Here is a 14010-nt window from a genome sequence, read left to right as displayed (position 1 = left end):
CCTCCAAATACCAAAGGTCCAGAAAGGAGTAGCTTAAACCACTAAACGAACAGCGGTAGGAGACCTTGTTTGCATTAGAGAATTGACCAGTACAGCTAAAGTCCAAATGAAATAAGCTTTACTAGTAAGAGATGTGTATTCCTTGTGTAGTAAGGGTATTCCTTGAGAGGCACTACCTCTCAAGAGGTGGGAATCTGCACCACCTTAATATGGAATATTGGCAGCAGAAATTCCATAGCACCTTAGCAGGATAGGAGCCTTTCAGTTATTCATCAGAAGGTAGTACATGTAGTATCCTTCCCCTAAACAATGCAATTCTTAAGGATAAGATTGTGCGTAAGGTTAGACTGTCTCTTGAGCAGGAAACACTCCATATCTTGCACTATGTGCCACCTCACAGACTTCAGAAGTTTGTTCCACTCTTGTGCTGCTTATGCTATTGTACAGCTGGTGGGTGAAAATGAAGTATGTGGCAAGTGTAACCTAGCACACAGGGACACTGAGAAAGAGGACTGACAGACACCATGATGGAACATTAGCTCTTGAAGGAGTGCTGCACTTACAAGGGCTACCATAAATGTATCAACAGGGGATTGTGCAGGAGTTAGAGGCACACAGAGACTTTGTTTCTATAAAGATTTCTAAAGGAACCACTGCCAAATGTTTTCCATTTTGATGTTCATTGTTTGAAAAGAAAGTTAATGAAAGTTCTGGAAAGAGTTCAGAAGAGAACTGTGAGAAATTGTTTTGAGGCTTAGAATAAGAAACCAATCTATTTAAATCTCAGCCAAAATGTAATTTGACCCTACTCACTACACTAAAAATACACAGTGAAAGTATTTTGTATAATAGATAAAAAGGATCTAATATAATAGGTTACAGTAAGATCCATTGAACTGAAGCTAAAGATCATCAAATCCAGCCTAGGATTAAGCCACTACATATGAACAAAGAGCACTAACTTTTGGAACAACTACTTGTAGTCCGGTAGAGATATTCTATCACGTGAAACCTTTAAAGCCAAATTTATGCATGTTTTTCAAAGATATTCCCAAGCTCAAAACAGAAGTTCCATAGTGCATGGTGCAGAAACTGCTGAGCAAAGTTCTTTGATCTGTGCTATGCAGGAGGTCAGTCTAGATGATCATAGTATTTTCTTCTGTCTTTAATCTATTGAAGTGCATTATGACAAGCTTAACATGTATTTACATGTTTCCATCTAATTAACAGAATGCAAGAGAGTACATTTATAGAAAGACAATTCAAATATTTTTAGATACTACTGTACCTTTAATTTATTAGCTTTTGTTAAAAGCATGTAACAATCTAGAGGATATAAAGTATAATTTACAAAAATATAAATCTTGGTTATTTTATTTTTAGTATTTCAACATATTACTATATTGTATGTGTTACTCAGATAATATGTTTAACAACCTGAAATTCTCCAGCAAAACAAAAATGTGGGATATTACATGTCTTTTGTAGAACGAATCATATATTAGGGAAGGATAACCAAAAATGGCTATGTTAACATATGGTTTATATAAAAAATTATGAACTATACTTGCATTCTGAAGAAAATATACATTTTAAGCCCTTTATTACAGCACTTTTCAGTATAAATATGCAGAGAGAGAGTACGAGTGTTTTAGGCAAAAAGTTTTGATTTTTGTACAAAAGTGATATTCTAAAAGAAGCCTGCCTCTCCAAGTTCACTTCCCATCTTCTTGGTTAACTGAAGAGATAAAATAGTCAGAAAATAGCATATAGAAACATATTTTAGTCCTTTAATTATGGAAAACTTTACACTTAAATTTCTCACTAAACACCAGGTATCTTGGCTAGGTGGGTTAGGAAGATATCTGTAAAAGTACTGAGTTCCTGGAAGATAAATAGGAAGGCCAAATGATGGCAGTGTGACATATCCTTCCAGGTGAGCACATGTATCATTTTAGTCCCTCCGCACGCTTTCTGTAGAGGAATTGTAGACTTGCATTTGTTCATCAACACAAGTGGATTCATTTCTCATTTACAACTTTCCAGTACAGTCAGGCAGGATGTGTGGGTCTCACTCAAGGTGTGTTTGTATGAACTTTATCGGCAGGCACAAGTTTCAACTGACATGTTGGGATATACCTTTAAAACAACATTTTTGTTCTCATCTAAGAACAGGACACTGAGTGAGCTCATTTTGTCAGGAACGCAGCAGGGTTCTGGGATGCCAGGAATGATTCCTACTGCTTTTACGATGCTCTGAATTGTAGCATGATTTGATGGCCGGACAATCTGGAACAGAGAAGGAAATAGTTATAGCTTCATTTATGAGCAGTGGCTTCCTCAGGTGGACTTGGAAAATTACGACAATTATGGCTTTTTGTTTCTCAATACAGCAAATACACGTGATTGATGCAGCACAGTCAGTCCCTCAGACTTCCAGCTTTCCTGTGCTGGGTGTAACCAACAGATATTTTGTGTCCCTTATGCTGCCTTCATAAATACCAGAGGAGGGCACTGGTGGCACAGCCAGCAGTCAGCAGCCTGAAGAAAGAATGTCCCTGAATGTACCTGCTAGATGCTGGAGGCAGACATGCAGAAGACTAAGGTGGGCCATACTTCTCAGTTGCAAGATGTTATATTTTTTTTCCTTAACTTCTTGTCTGACTCAGAAAATGGGTTATTGTAACTATTTCCAAAATAACTATCCCTATGTTCCAATAGAATTTCTTCTCATGTATGCTAACCTAGAATTAGTTACTTTTTCCAGGAGTAATTACTCTATTTTAAAAGAGCAGAGTACTCCAGAAGTAGTGTCCACAGGAAGGAGTTAGTTTAGAATAGTCAAACAACCTGTGATCTTTGCTTCCCTCTACCTTCCTCACCCGGCCTTATTTTTCTTTCCGCCCTCCCTGCCCCAAGAAAGCCTAAAACTGGGAGAAGATAATAAAAAATCTTGCAGCTTTACATCTATACACTATTCAGGGTACTGAGCCAGAATTTTAGTCCTACTATTGATTCTTGGATGCAGTTAACAACACAAAACCAACACATTTGAATAGAGGAGGCAGCCATTAGGCATAAGAGCAGTAAGAACAAGGAAAGGAAAAAGTTAAGATATGTAACTAGTATACTGCTTAGTAGTTTAATGTAACTCTTTTTTTTTTTTTTTCACAAGCTACACTACATACAGTCAAGCACAGGTTTACTGGTGACAGATCCTTGCCATTGCCTCAGCATAGCATGGAATGCGTGTACTTCATGAGGCAATAGCATGGCAAGCAGTCCACCATTGAGGCTGAAGCTTCAGTGATTCCTGTTCAGTTATCATGCTTGAATACTATCCCAGCAAATGACTACAATAACAGTAAGAAAGTTGTGTTAGTCATATCAGGCTTTTTGCTGACTTTTCTCATATCTGCACATATCTGCTGTATGTGGCACATGGAATCTCTCATCGCTATTGGTACGCAGCAGTATATTGGGTGGAAAATGACATCTGTGGGACAACAGATAGGGACTCTGCACACCTCCACATGGAATTAGATACTTCAAGTGAGAAGAATTATTGTCTCCTGTATCTTCTCTTTTTTTCAAATATATAAGTATATGCAAAACATGATTTTCCACTTCAATATGAAAGGTTATGTAGTCCATGGACAGAACAAAGGAGCTATTTTTCAGTATAATTCAGTTTTGATACATTCACATTAAGTGTAACATATCAGCAAATCAGATACAAATCTTGATTGCCATTAAGGCTTTCAGATCATCCTTAACTAAGCCATTACAAGGAGGAACTGTGAAATCCATCCTTGACCCTTCGGGGCCCCAAGACAGCACCCCTATAGCCAAGTCCTAACAAGTGACCAATCCTGCAAAGTGCCTTTCTGTTCATTAGTATCTGTTCATTAGTATATGTTAGCATAATTAACAACAGCTTGGTCTCTCTTGTCTCCCTTCATCTTTAGATTTCAAAGCTGTGCACAGACAAGCAGCAGTGAGGTAGTCTCATAGCTCCTGTGTGAAGCAGAAATCACCTTCTATCCACATTGGTCATGCCAGCAAATCTGGACAGCAAGAGAGAGACAGAAGGAGTTCTTTTTGTGTTTAAGCAACTGCAGAGTTTAAAAATTCAAAGAATTAGGGCTTCTAGAATCAAGTTCTTAATTTAGCCTTTATGAAAAACCTCCTGAAGTGTTCCTAGTGCCTGTGCTATTTCATATTGTTATTTGAAGCAGTTACAGATCACAATGTGCTACTGAAACAGCATTTGTTGACCCCATGCAGTGGATAACCATCATTGCCCTCAGTGCCAGTTACTGACTTACATGATTCCTGGCTATGAACCTGCAGAAGATCCTACTAGGATCTTCTCCAGCTGTGAGTATCTAATATCTGCAAGGAACAAGCAGATGCAAGCAGACTAGTGTGAGCTGCTGCCTCCCAAGACAACAGCACTAATTATGTTTCTAATGCCTGCAAGTGGATACACTATACACAAAAATGCTGAGAGAGAAATATGCTTATGATGGACCAGTACTCTGTACAAAATCTGGCTGCCTGAGCCCTATATTGACAGCAGAGCCAGACAGCACACCCATCCCGCATCCAGCCAGGCTCTGAATTTTATAAGCGCTTCTGGAAACCTGGCATCAGTGTTCAGTGGTCATGGGCTAGGCTTCACATTAGCCTTTGTACCAATGTGATAAAGTAGAAAGCTTGAAATAATGAGTGGAATGCCCAGTAGTGATAGCACTGAGGAAATGCTAATGTTTTAAATGCTGGCTGCCAAGTTATATACAACAGATCAGGTTCTACCAAATGTAGGACTTGAATTTATTTGGTAAATGCAGCACTGCAGCCAGCCATATAACCTATTATTCCTCCTCACAGCTCAGGGAATAAGAAATTCAGCAGTCAGATAGGTAAATTTGCTGTCACAAAATTTGTACCCAAGCTGTTGTGTACCTAAATTATGAATTGCAGTCATTAAAGTAAATGTGCAGAATGAGGTACTGATACTTAAAAAAAAGTAATCATACAATGTAATGATTCTCAACACGACAAGTATATGATTCTGTCTCTGCAGTTGGAAATAAGGTATCTGTTGTCCCTTAGAGGTTGATTGTGTAGATCAAATCTTCATGAATAGCTTCAGTGTGATCTTTACTTAGGAGAGCCAAGATCTCACTTGGCTGACTTAGAGCATATATGCAAGAGCAAAAGGTATTTCTCCCTCCATAATATTTAGCAATTCTTATGCTCTGAACTGAATCTTCAGTCCTAGCTATTGCTCTTCTTTTGGAAACACTCATTAAAAAAAGCCACACTCTTGAATCTGCCTCCTTTTTTTCCCTCTTAAATATACAAAGCTAACAAAGAGCAGACCTTTTCCAAAGCAAAGCCAATCAATGAATCTATCAAACGCAAAATTCCCACATCTATGGATCTGTGATTTAGTTACTCTGGGGTTTTTTGTTTGTTTGTTTGTTTGTATTTTTATTTTTTTGTTGCTGTTCTTGTTGTTGGCGTTTTTTTGCTTGTTTTGGCTTTAGGGCACCAAGATACAAGTGCAGTCACATTAATTTATATAGAAAACAAGTCTCAAAGTAAGAACTAAAGTAAGTGGTTTTAATTTACAAAGGAATCTTTATTATATAGCAAGTAATATTTCTAGATAAGATGTTAAATAAGTGAGCAATATAAGCTTATTCAACTATTCCAGCTAGAAATGGATCCTCTCTTTTATGGTCCTGGCAGCTTTTGTGTTATGCTGTTTTGCTCACAAGAAACCAAATGCGTCAAATGCATCTTTTTTGAAGGGTGGAGTTGTTTGCTTGGGGTTTTTTTGGTTTGGGTTTGTGTTCTTGTGTAGGAATAGTGCATTAGACTGTGGGTCTATGGCAAATAACCCATATTGCCAGGCTGTGTTTTGCTTTAGATAAGTTAAATGGTGATTATGTTGCATGACCTCTTTATATTACAACAACAACAACGAAGTGAAGTTGTATGTGAGTCTGTGCAAGCTTTAATTTTTGCCAGACCGTGTATCAATTTATGTACACATGGTTCAGCATTGGCCAGCTACACAAGAACACGTTGCCAAATCTGTGCACCCTACGGTGAAGTCTGGATTTTCACTGTTCCTGGACTTAAAACTAGCCTGCATATCTACTCTTCCTGAAATCATACTACTTGTTTCAACACAAACATACATCAGTCTCCCTGTATATAAAGTAGGGCAGATTCCTGTCTCAGAGCCTTGAAATTTTCTGCTGTAAAACACTATCCATTATTTATGTGTCGAATGACCACAAGCAAAAATGTCAGTAGAATAAACAATCAGGCCATTTGTAGGTAGAATTGCAAAATAATGACAGTTTCTAAATATGCATCTTACGCAGTGCTTCAAATCCTTCCCTCTGCATCACTTGAAACCCCTATAAAATATTGGTAATTCTTGTCCTACATACGATTACCAAAATTTTTACTTCTTTCCATAGAACATAGAGTGGGAGTGAGCCAAATGTTTGCCTCTCTATTAGCAAATTTCACACTACTTCTATAGGAGGAATTCAGTATGCTTGGAGTGTTAGAGACAGCTATGTGGCATTTCCAGCCACGTAAGGTAAGTCAACTTTTTTGTTCCAGCTGTATTAACTTAAGTATTTAGAATTTTGGTAGACAAATATCATTGTAATCAGCATTATTGTTTTCAAATGTGACAACCAGTTTCTTAAAGTTAAAAATACCTCAGTGTCACTACTCTGCATTTTTCTTCTAAAGTGGAATAGAGAAATACTGTGAAAGAGTAGCTTGTTTTATTATCAGCATATAATACTTCATACTTCTCCAAGTATAATAGAGTACTTTGATGATTTAGTGGGTGTGACCATATTTTCATAAGCTGTATAAGTCTTTATGTTATGGTTTCAAGATATAAAATGAGAAATTGGATGATAAACCTGAGATATTTTTCTTATTCTTTAGATTAACTTTAAAGAAAACTTGGAATCCTTTGGCATATGGAATATTGCTTAAATTATTTAGGTTGAACAATGCAACAAAACACAGTGAAAAAGGTAAAAATTTTAAGGAAAATCTAACTTAAGAAGTAGTTGGATAGGAAGAACAGTAGGCCTACTGTTTGCAAAGTGACAAGAATAAAAATACATACTACCTTGGGCATTGGAAATTCACATGCCCCTGCACAGTAGTAGGCATCAAATGATTTGGGAGATATGATCCATTCATTCCAGCCAATATCAGCAAAGTCAACTTTCATGTATCTTCTTGAACAAATCCTCGGCTCATTCCATTGTTTTCGCCTTGCTTTCTTCATTGTTTTCTCATCAAAATTTAACACCTGTGACTTTTTAAATGTTTCTGTATTTTCTTGCCCTTTTCTCCTTCGATCTTTGCGTGAGGCTTTTGGTTTCAAGGATCTGTAGGCGTTCTCCCATATGTCATGCTTGTTGTATTTATTGTTGTTATAATGTACTTCTGGCAACTCATTGTTCTGAATTGAGCTAGTGAGGTACGTATCCCTCCTCACTCGAGTATCAGTAGAAGCATTAGGGGACAGATTTGGGTCCCCATCATTGGAAGGAAATGGATCATAACGCTGTAGGGTGCCTGCCACACTGTTAGGTTCAGAGATTGCAAGATCATTGGCATAAACTAGTATATAAGGCAAATGACTGGTGACCTGTTCAGGGAAGCCTTGATGTTTCTCCCCAGAATCAAGCTCGGCACAGAGAATGAGCTCTCCAGCCCTTTTTGATTCTTTTACGATGTGTGAAATGTCCGTTACATGCCAAGCCCCTCGCCTTTGAAGAAGCACAGTGATGTTCCCTTTAACTAGTCCATAGGCAGAATTCTGGTGGATGCTTTGGAAAATGAGGTTGAGCCGGAGGGCCGGAGGCAGGTGAAGGAGGCGGCAGGATGAGTTCTTTGACCGCTTACAAAACACTTCCCGGTGCCGAGGGCGTTTATCAACATAGAAGTGAAAACTGGCAGCAAGGATCATCTCTGAATCCTGCATAGATGTCAGATTGAAGCAGTACAAGGGCTTCTGGGCCAAGAATTCTGCAAGAGAGCAAGAAAAACATAAATATATTTCTGAGACCAAAAATGGCAGTCAAACCCTTATTTCCATTTAAGTGAATTAACAAATTTTACTTTTCACTTAAATCATTAAGCATAGTGAGCTTATCACTTCAACTTAAAACTATGTTGAACAAGAGGAAAAACCCTCTTAAATATTTAAGAGCAATATTACAATAATATCTGGACTGTTCACCATACTGGGCATCTTTTGTACATATGAGGGATAAAACTCTTCCCAGAGATTTTTAGTTTCAGAGTGCCTTTCATTCTAGGCAGGCAAGAAAAGCAGTCTTTCCTTCTATTTCATTATAACAAAGTCAAGCTCAGAGAAGCTGTCAAATTTGCCTGTGGCAGAGCTCAGAGCAGTACCTTGCTGAGTATAATAGCAGAAATCAGATTTACAGTTAGTATTCAAGATGGTCTAATCTAAAGCTGACTGCAGATTCCTCAAAGGTCTCCGGGTGCTAACTCTGTGGGGAACAGCATATGAAGTTCATTGTCTGTAAACAGTGCACAAGAGTCATTTCACATGGGGGCTTGATAAATAAGTAGTATGGCACATTTTGGGGGTTGTTACTCCTATGAGCAATCCTCCTTTCCTGTACACATCATGTAGGTGCTTTGTTTAAAGCACTGTAAAACATACTTGGTTTCTAAGGCTTCTGTTTTGATCTGCTTGAAGTTAGTGACGACTACTGTTGAATAGGAGCTGACTCTTAAAATTCAAACTCCATTTGAAACTGCTTCTTTTTAGCTAGTTGAACTATTTGTGCTCAGCTTACATCTTCACTGTCCACTCAAGGAAGAGGAACAATTTTACACTAATAACTGTTTACACTATGTTTATTTAAACAGTAGAAATATTTCTTAGAGTGTTAAAATGTAATCCCAGAATCAAAAGACAATGCCTTCACAGTCTATCATTGTGAAAAGTTACTTTTTAAAAAATTTTTACTAGCTCAACAGTATATGGGAAAATGGTGGCAGAATTGATTCTTATTCTCCCAAGCTCAGAGTGCTACTTAGAATGCATCAAAGGATTGCAGCGAGTAAGTTTGCATCTTTAATTAACCCAAGTGGACCAACCCTCTGGGAGCCCTTTCTGACATACCTGAAACATCTTTGGCGAAGAAAGAAAAAAACTACCCCACAACAAACAGAAACCAACAAACCCCATAGGCAGGCTTCCCAGAAACACACAGTGCATTTTCAATGCACTATGGAGGAGGAGCCACAGAAATTTTGAGAACAGAAAGGCAGTACTATTAACTGCCACCTGTCAGAACGTTCTTCCTTTTAAGCACAGTTTCATTTGAAAGAGGGAAATTAATAGTGCTACATCTTACAAAATTGGTGCTTGCTGTCTCCCAGTTAATGCTGGATAGAACAATCATTTGGACTAAAGAACAGCAGGTTAGCATGTTCATTAAGCCCCTGCCCACACAGACAGTCTGATGTTCAAATACGCAATTCCCATCTACATCATCTGTATTTTGTTCCTGATACAGTGAAGTGGAACAGCTTGCACTGATGCCCACATAATGGTTTCAGTGGCAGAGAGGCTAAAAGAAACACAGTATTCTGTGATAAAACCTGTTTTTTTCTGTCAATGGATTCCTATTAGTAAGCTTTTAATTAACCCTAGTCATATGCACAGGTGTTTATACTATGAAATAACATAAGAGTTTAGATTCTATTCAAGTCTTTGAAGCACAGAAGTGTCACCAGGCTACTGATTATTTCTCAGGGTAAGCGAGAGAGTAATTGTAGTACTCCCTTTAGAACACCAGGATTTATTAATATTTGTTCATTTCAGAAGGCATATGTTTTTAAAAAGAAGTCTATCCACTGCTTCTCTTCACTTGAGCTGTGTACAGTTTAATTTTCTAATATTTCTTTTAGTAGTAGAATGCTTCTAGCACTATAGATATGGCTATGAAGCATATGCATTATTAGGATAAAGATGTTTCAAACATCAGTGTCTCAGTGTTTCAGATGGGAAAGTAACTTATAATGATAACTCAGAGGACGAGAGGTTGAATTAATCTAAAATCTGCATTCTAGAGTGAAACAAACCCTTCGAAAGTCAAAATTCTTCATAGAACAGAATAAGAATCTGTGATCCTGAGCTCACTCAGGCTTTTACCAAGCTGTCAACAATGCATTGTTACATTTTCCAGGTCTACTTTGAGTTGAACTGTACTAGATGTATACATTAAAGTTGCTAGCTGTATACACTAAGAGGCTGATTGTATCTGCCTCTAAACACTGTAGACATCTTCAAGTCAGGAATACAGGCAAGTTGTGTGGAGGATACAAGCAAGAGATTGGTAGGGGAAAAAAGGCAAGTGGCCAAAGAAAGGAAATACTAGCTTTTAGTATGTAGCCCACATGGAAGAATGCTGCATTGCAGTAAATGAAGATTAGCAAAACAGATTTACATGGTACATAACACATCTGATAACACATCTGTGAGAAAAAAATATGCAGAGAACCTCATTTAAATTATTTTCAGTGGTGAAAATATGTTAAAGCAAGGCTCTAGAAGCCAGAATTACAGTTCCCTGGTTAATCTTGATTTGGTTTTCTTGCCCACATGCATTATGATATAGTCTTAATTAAATGGCTGCTTTTTCTACTATTCACAAAGGTCTTTGCTTTGTTTAGCACAGAGGATTGATCGTGTTCAGGGAGTAAGCTTGAGCTGCAAGAGTCAATTTATGGGGAAGGCTTAAGTAGCACATTGCTGCCATGAAGATTAATTCACCCCTATCTGAGCAATTTAGGTGAAGTTGTACAATACCTTAATATTTCACATTTGGTCATAAACAATTAACGACAGAGTAACTAATGTCAGCCAATTGCTGCTGTTTTCTAGAGCTACAAAATTCCCTAAAAACTGTAAAGCACCTAAAGAAATAAGAAACTTGAGAAATTAGTTCTTAGACTGTCTCTCAGCTGCTTATCAGAGAAATAATGAACTCTTGAGAGCACACACAGAACTGAGCTGGGAGGAGGTCATCAGATGTTTGTGAAGTACTCTTCCTGAAGTGGGAAGCACTGCTACAGGAACTGAAAAAAAAGAAGTTGTATTTGGAACACATGCAAATAGCAGATGCACATACATTTCAAGTGCCTCACATTGAGTATGGGGAAATACTACACGCTCAGTAACTCAGTCAACACCATGTAAACCCTTAAGGGATATGTAGGATGGCAATACAACTGGGTAGTTTAGAAGACCTCAGAAATGCATATGACAGTGGATAAATTTCTGGAATGATGTTTCGTATCTCTGGAGCCTTCATCTTGACAACCATAAGTAACACTGATGCCTGAGTGTGCCCTAACAAACAGCTTGAAGCAGCAGGACAGGAACAGACAAGTACAAATTTTCTGAAAGGTATATGATAAAAAGAAAAAAAGAAAGAAGTAAGTCCATTGCTTGGGATAATGAAGAGAAAATTACTGTATTTGTAGTCTGTTTTTCTTATCTCAATAGGATCAGAATTATTATCCGTATTTTATAAAGAATGAACGTTCAACATCTTCTTAGCAAAACATGCAATTTTCTTCTTTCAGAAAAAAACACTATAATTTCTCAGAGAAGATAAACATGCTATCAAATAAGGTTCTTCTCCCCTCCCTCATCTTGCATCATTCTATGGTTAATTTTAGAGTGTTCACCACTTGCTTGAGGAATTACAAAGAAATACAATTTGTTGTCATAACAAAGGAACACTGCAGAGGAGCTTCTGCTTTCATGAAATGTTACTTGAGAGAGGTGGGATCCAGTAGAGAAGGTACACAGATGGGACAGAGGAGACAGGAGTTTTGGACATAGGTGTGCCTTATTTCCATTGCATGGAAAGACAAGTTACTTCTAGACCTTTCTGCCTTGGTTTCATGATCTGAAAAATGAGTGAAATAATATTGACTTGTAACTGGCCAGCACAGTCTACCTCTGGGTAGAAAATGCTGCTAATTTATTGTTTCAAATTAGAATTAGACTTACAACTTAGAGTACTTAGATGCAAGTAACTTGTTCATCAGATTAACTGAAAAATGAAGAAAAAGAATGTAGTGCAATTCTTGCCTTGTTTCCAAATCTGTCCTGTGGCCCAGGGCCTTATCTGGGTAGCAGCCAGTATCAGCTGCTTGGATCACAGAAAAATAAGTTAGCAGGAGGTCATGGAATAACCATCCACAGTGGAAGTTCCTTCCTAACCACTAGCTAATGATCTAAAGCACGACAATTTATTTCTCTCCCAAATGTCTGCAGTTGCTTCACATCCTAACTCCCAGAATTATAGACATTTTCATTTCATTCTTATCCTTCCATGGAGTCTCCTCGTCCTTCAATATGATTACTTTTTAATATTACAGTTGACATAGGATAGAAATTAAGTTGGGGTGCACAAGAGAATATGAATTATTGTGCAGTATCATAGTAATGATTCCCTAAAACACTGTATGCTGCATTATATTCTATATACGAACCTTAAATGTAGGAGAAATAGATTAATTCAAAATTTGCTTTTGTGAATTTCAATCCATCAGATTTGTCTAACAAGAATAATGAATATTTCTGATGAGGTAACAACAATTAGCTTTAGAAACTGATACAGTTCTTATTTTAAGAGCTAGTTATAGTTAAGTATGGACTGTAAGAATTAGCCAAAGAAGAAAGATGTTTTCCAGAAAAGACACTTTGAGTGTCCTTGGCAAAGAATAACAAATTTAAGGGCTATTAGCTACACAAATCTCCTTTTTATTATTTAATGTAAGATTGGGATAATGAAAGTGTAGTTTTGACATGGTATATATGTCTCTCCACCCTCATAATAAGCCACATAAAACTGGGAAGAGGGAGGTCAGACATATGTCTTCTCAGGTTTAGGCAGAGCAAGGTATTTAAGATGCCGAGCAGTTTTAGGCGGTCCCGTAGGCGGCACTCTTCCTAGCAGGAACTTGTGAGCCTGCGAGCAGAGGCGGAGGAGAGGACCAGCGGCCGGAGCACTCTCTACTAGTTTCATGCTCCAAGTATTTCTGAAAGAATCTTTCGACCCAGTGCGGTATCCGCTGGGAACGGCGCTTCTTTTGCCGATGGTTTGCATCCACAGCAACGGCGGCTTTCCCGAGGAAGATACTCTCGGGGGAGGGAAGGGAGCCAGGGGAGATGGGAAGCCGTACGCAGAGCGGAGGGGAGACACCCTGTCCGTGTAGTTAGCAAAGGTCTCCCCAGCATTCACCCAGCGTGACACCCCGCGCTGTCCATGACAACCTCGCCGCAAACCCATCACTTTAAAGCGAAAGAGGAGCGAGGGGGCTCCAGCGGTGCCCCCTGCGCCCGGCCCGTCTTACCCGGCCTGGCTTTGAAGCTGCGGACCGTGTTGCCGTCGCCGGGCCGGCTCCCTTCCCGGTTGTACTTCTCGTAGAGCTTAAGCATGTGGACAGCTACCATGTCCTGAGCGATGCTGCCCAGCGCAGGGGGCGGCGAAGAGCCGCCGCGGGGGTCGCGCCCGGGGGCGGCCGAGTGGCGGGCGGCCGGCGGCTGGACGGGGCAGGCGGGCGGGCTGCCGGCGCCCTCCCCCGCGGGCGAGCTGCAGCCCCCATGGCCCAGGGCCCACAGCAGGAGGCAGCAGGTCAGGCGGGCGGCCATCGGGGGATGCTGCGGGCGGGCGCGGAGCGGCGGCGGCTCGGTCGCTGCCTGCGTCTGGGGCTCCCGGTTGGCCCTGCCGCATCGGGGCGAGGGGGCGGCGGGGCCAGGGAGGGAGGAGGGAGGGTGGGGGCGGCCCCCCCACCCCCGCCGCTGATGCCGCCTCCACCGGGCCAATCCCCGGGCCCGGGGGCGAGGAGCTGCGGGCCGGGGGCGGCGGAGCCGGGGTAGCTCCGGGGGTC

The 14010-nt window shown here is 39.9% G+C and overlaps 1 protein-coding gene across 1 annotated transcript; it reads right to left on the bottom strand.

Moving 5' to 3' along the window:
• Positions 1–607: 607 nt before the first annotated feature.
• On the bottom strand, positions 608–13868 carry GDF10 (growth differentiation factor 10). Its single transcript, XM_027720061.2, is given in 4 exon segments — positions 608–2289; positions 7181–8088; positions 13474–13775; positions 13777–13868. Coding segments are annotated over 4 exon segments (1479 nt in total). The 5' UTR covers positions 13854–13868; the 3' UTR covers positions 608–2097.
• Positions 13869–14010: the final 142 nt, after the last annotated feature.

The sequence above is a fragment of the Pipra filicauda genome, unplaced genomic scaffold (genome assembly GCF_003945595.2).
Source record: "Pipra filicauda isolate LSUMZ 115617 unplaced genomic scaffold, ASM394559v2 scaffold96_size2947999_pilon, whole genome shotgun sequence".
NCBI classification, from domain to species: Eukaryota; Metazoa; Chordata; class Aves; order Passeriformes; family Pipridae; genus Pipra; species Pipra filicauda.
Note: the sequence above shows the minus strand (reverse complement) of the source record. Positions and strands in the feature narration are given on the sequence as shown.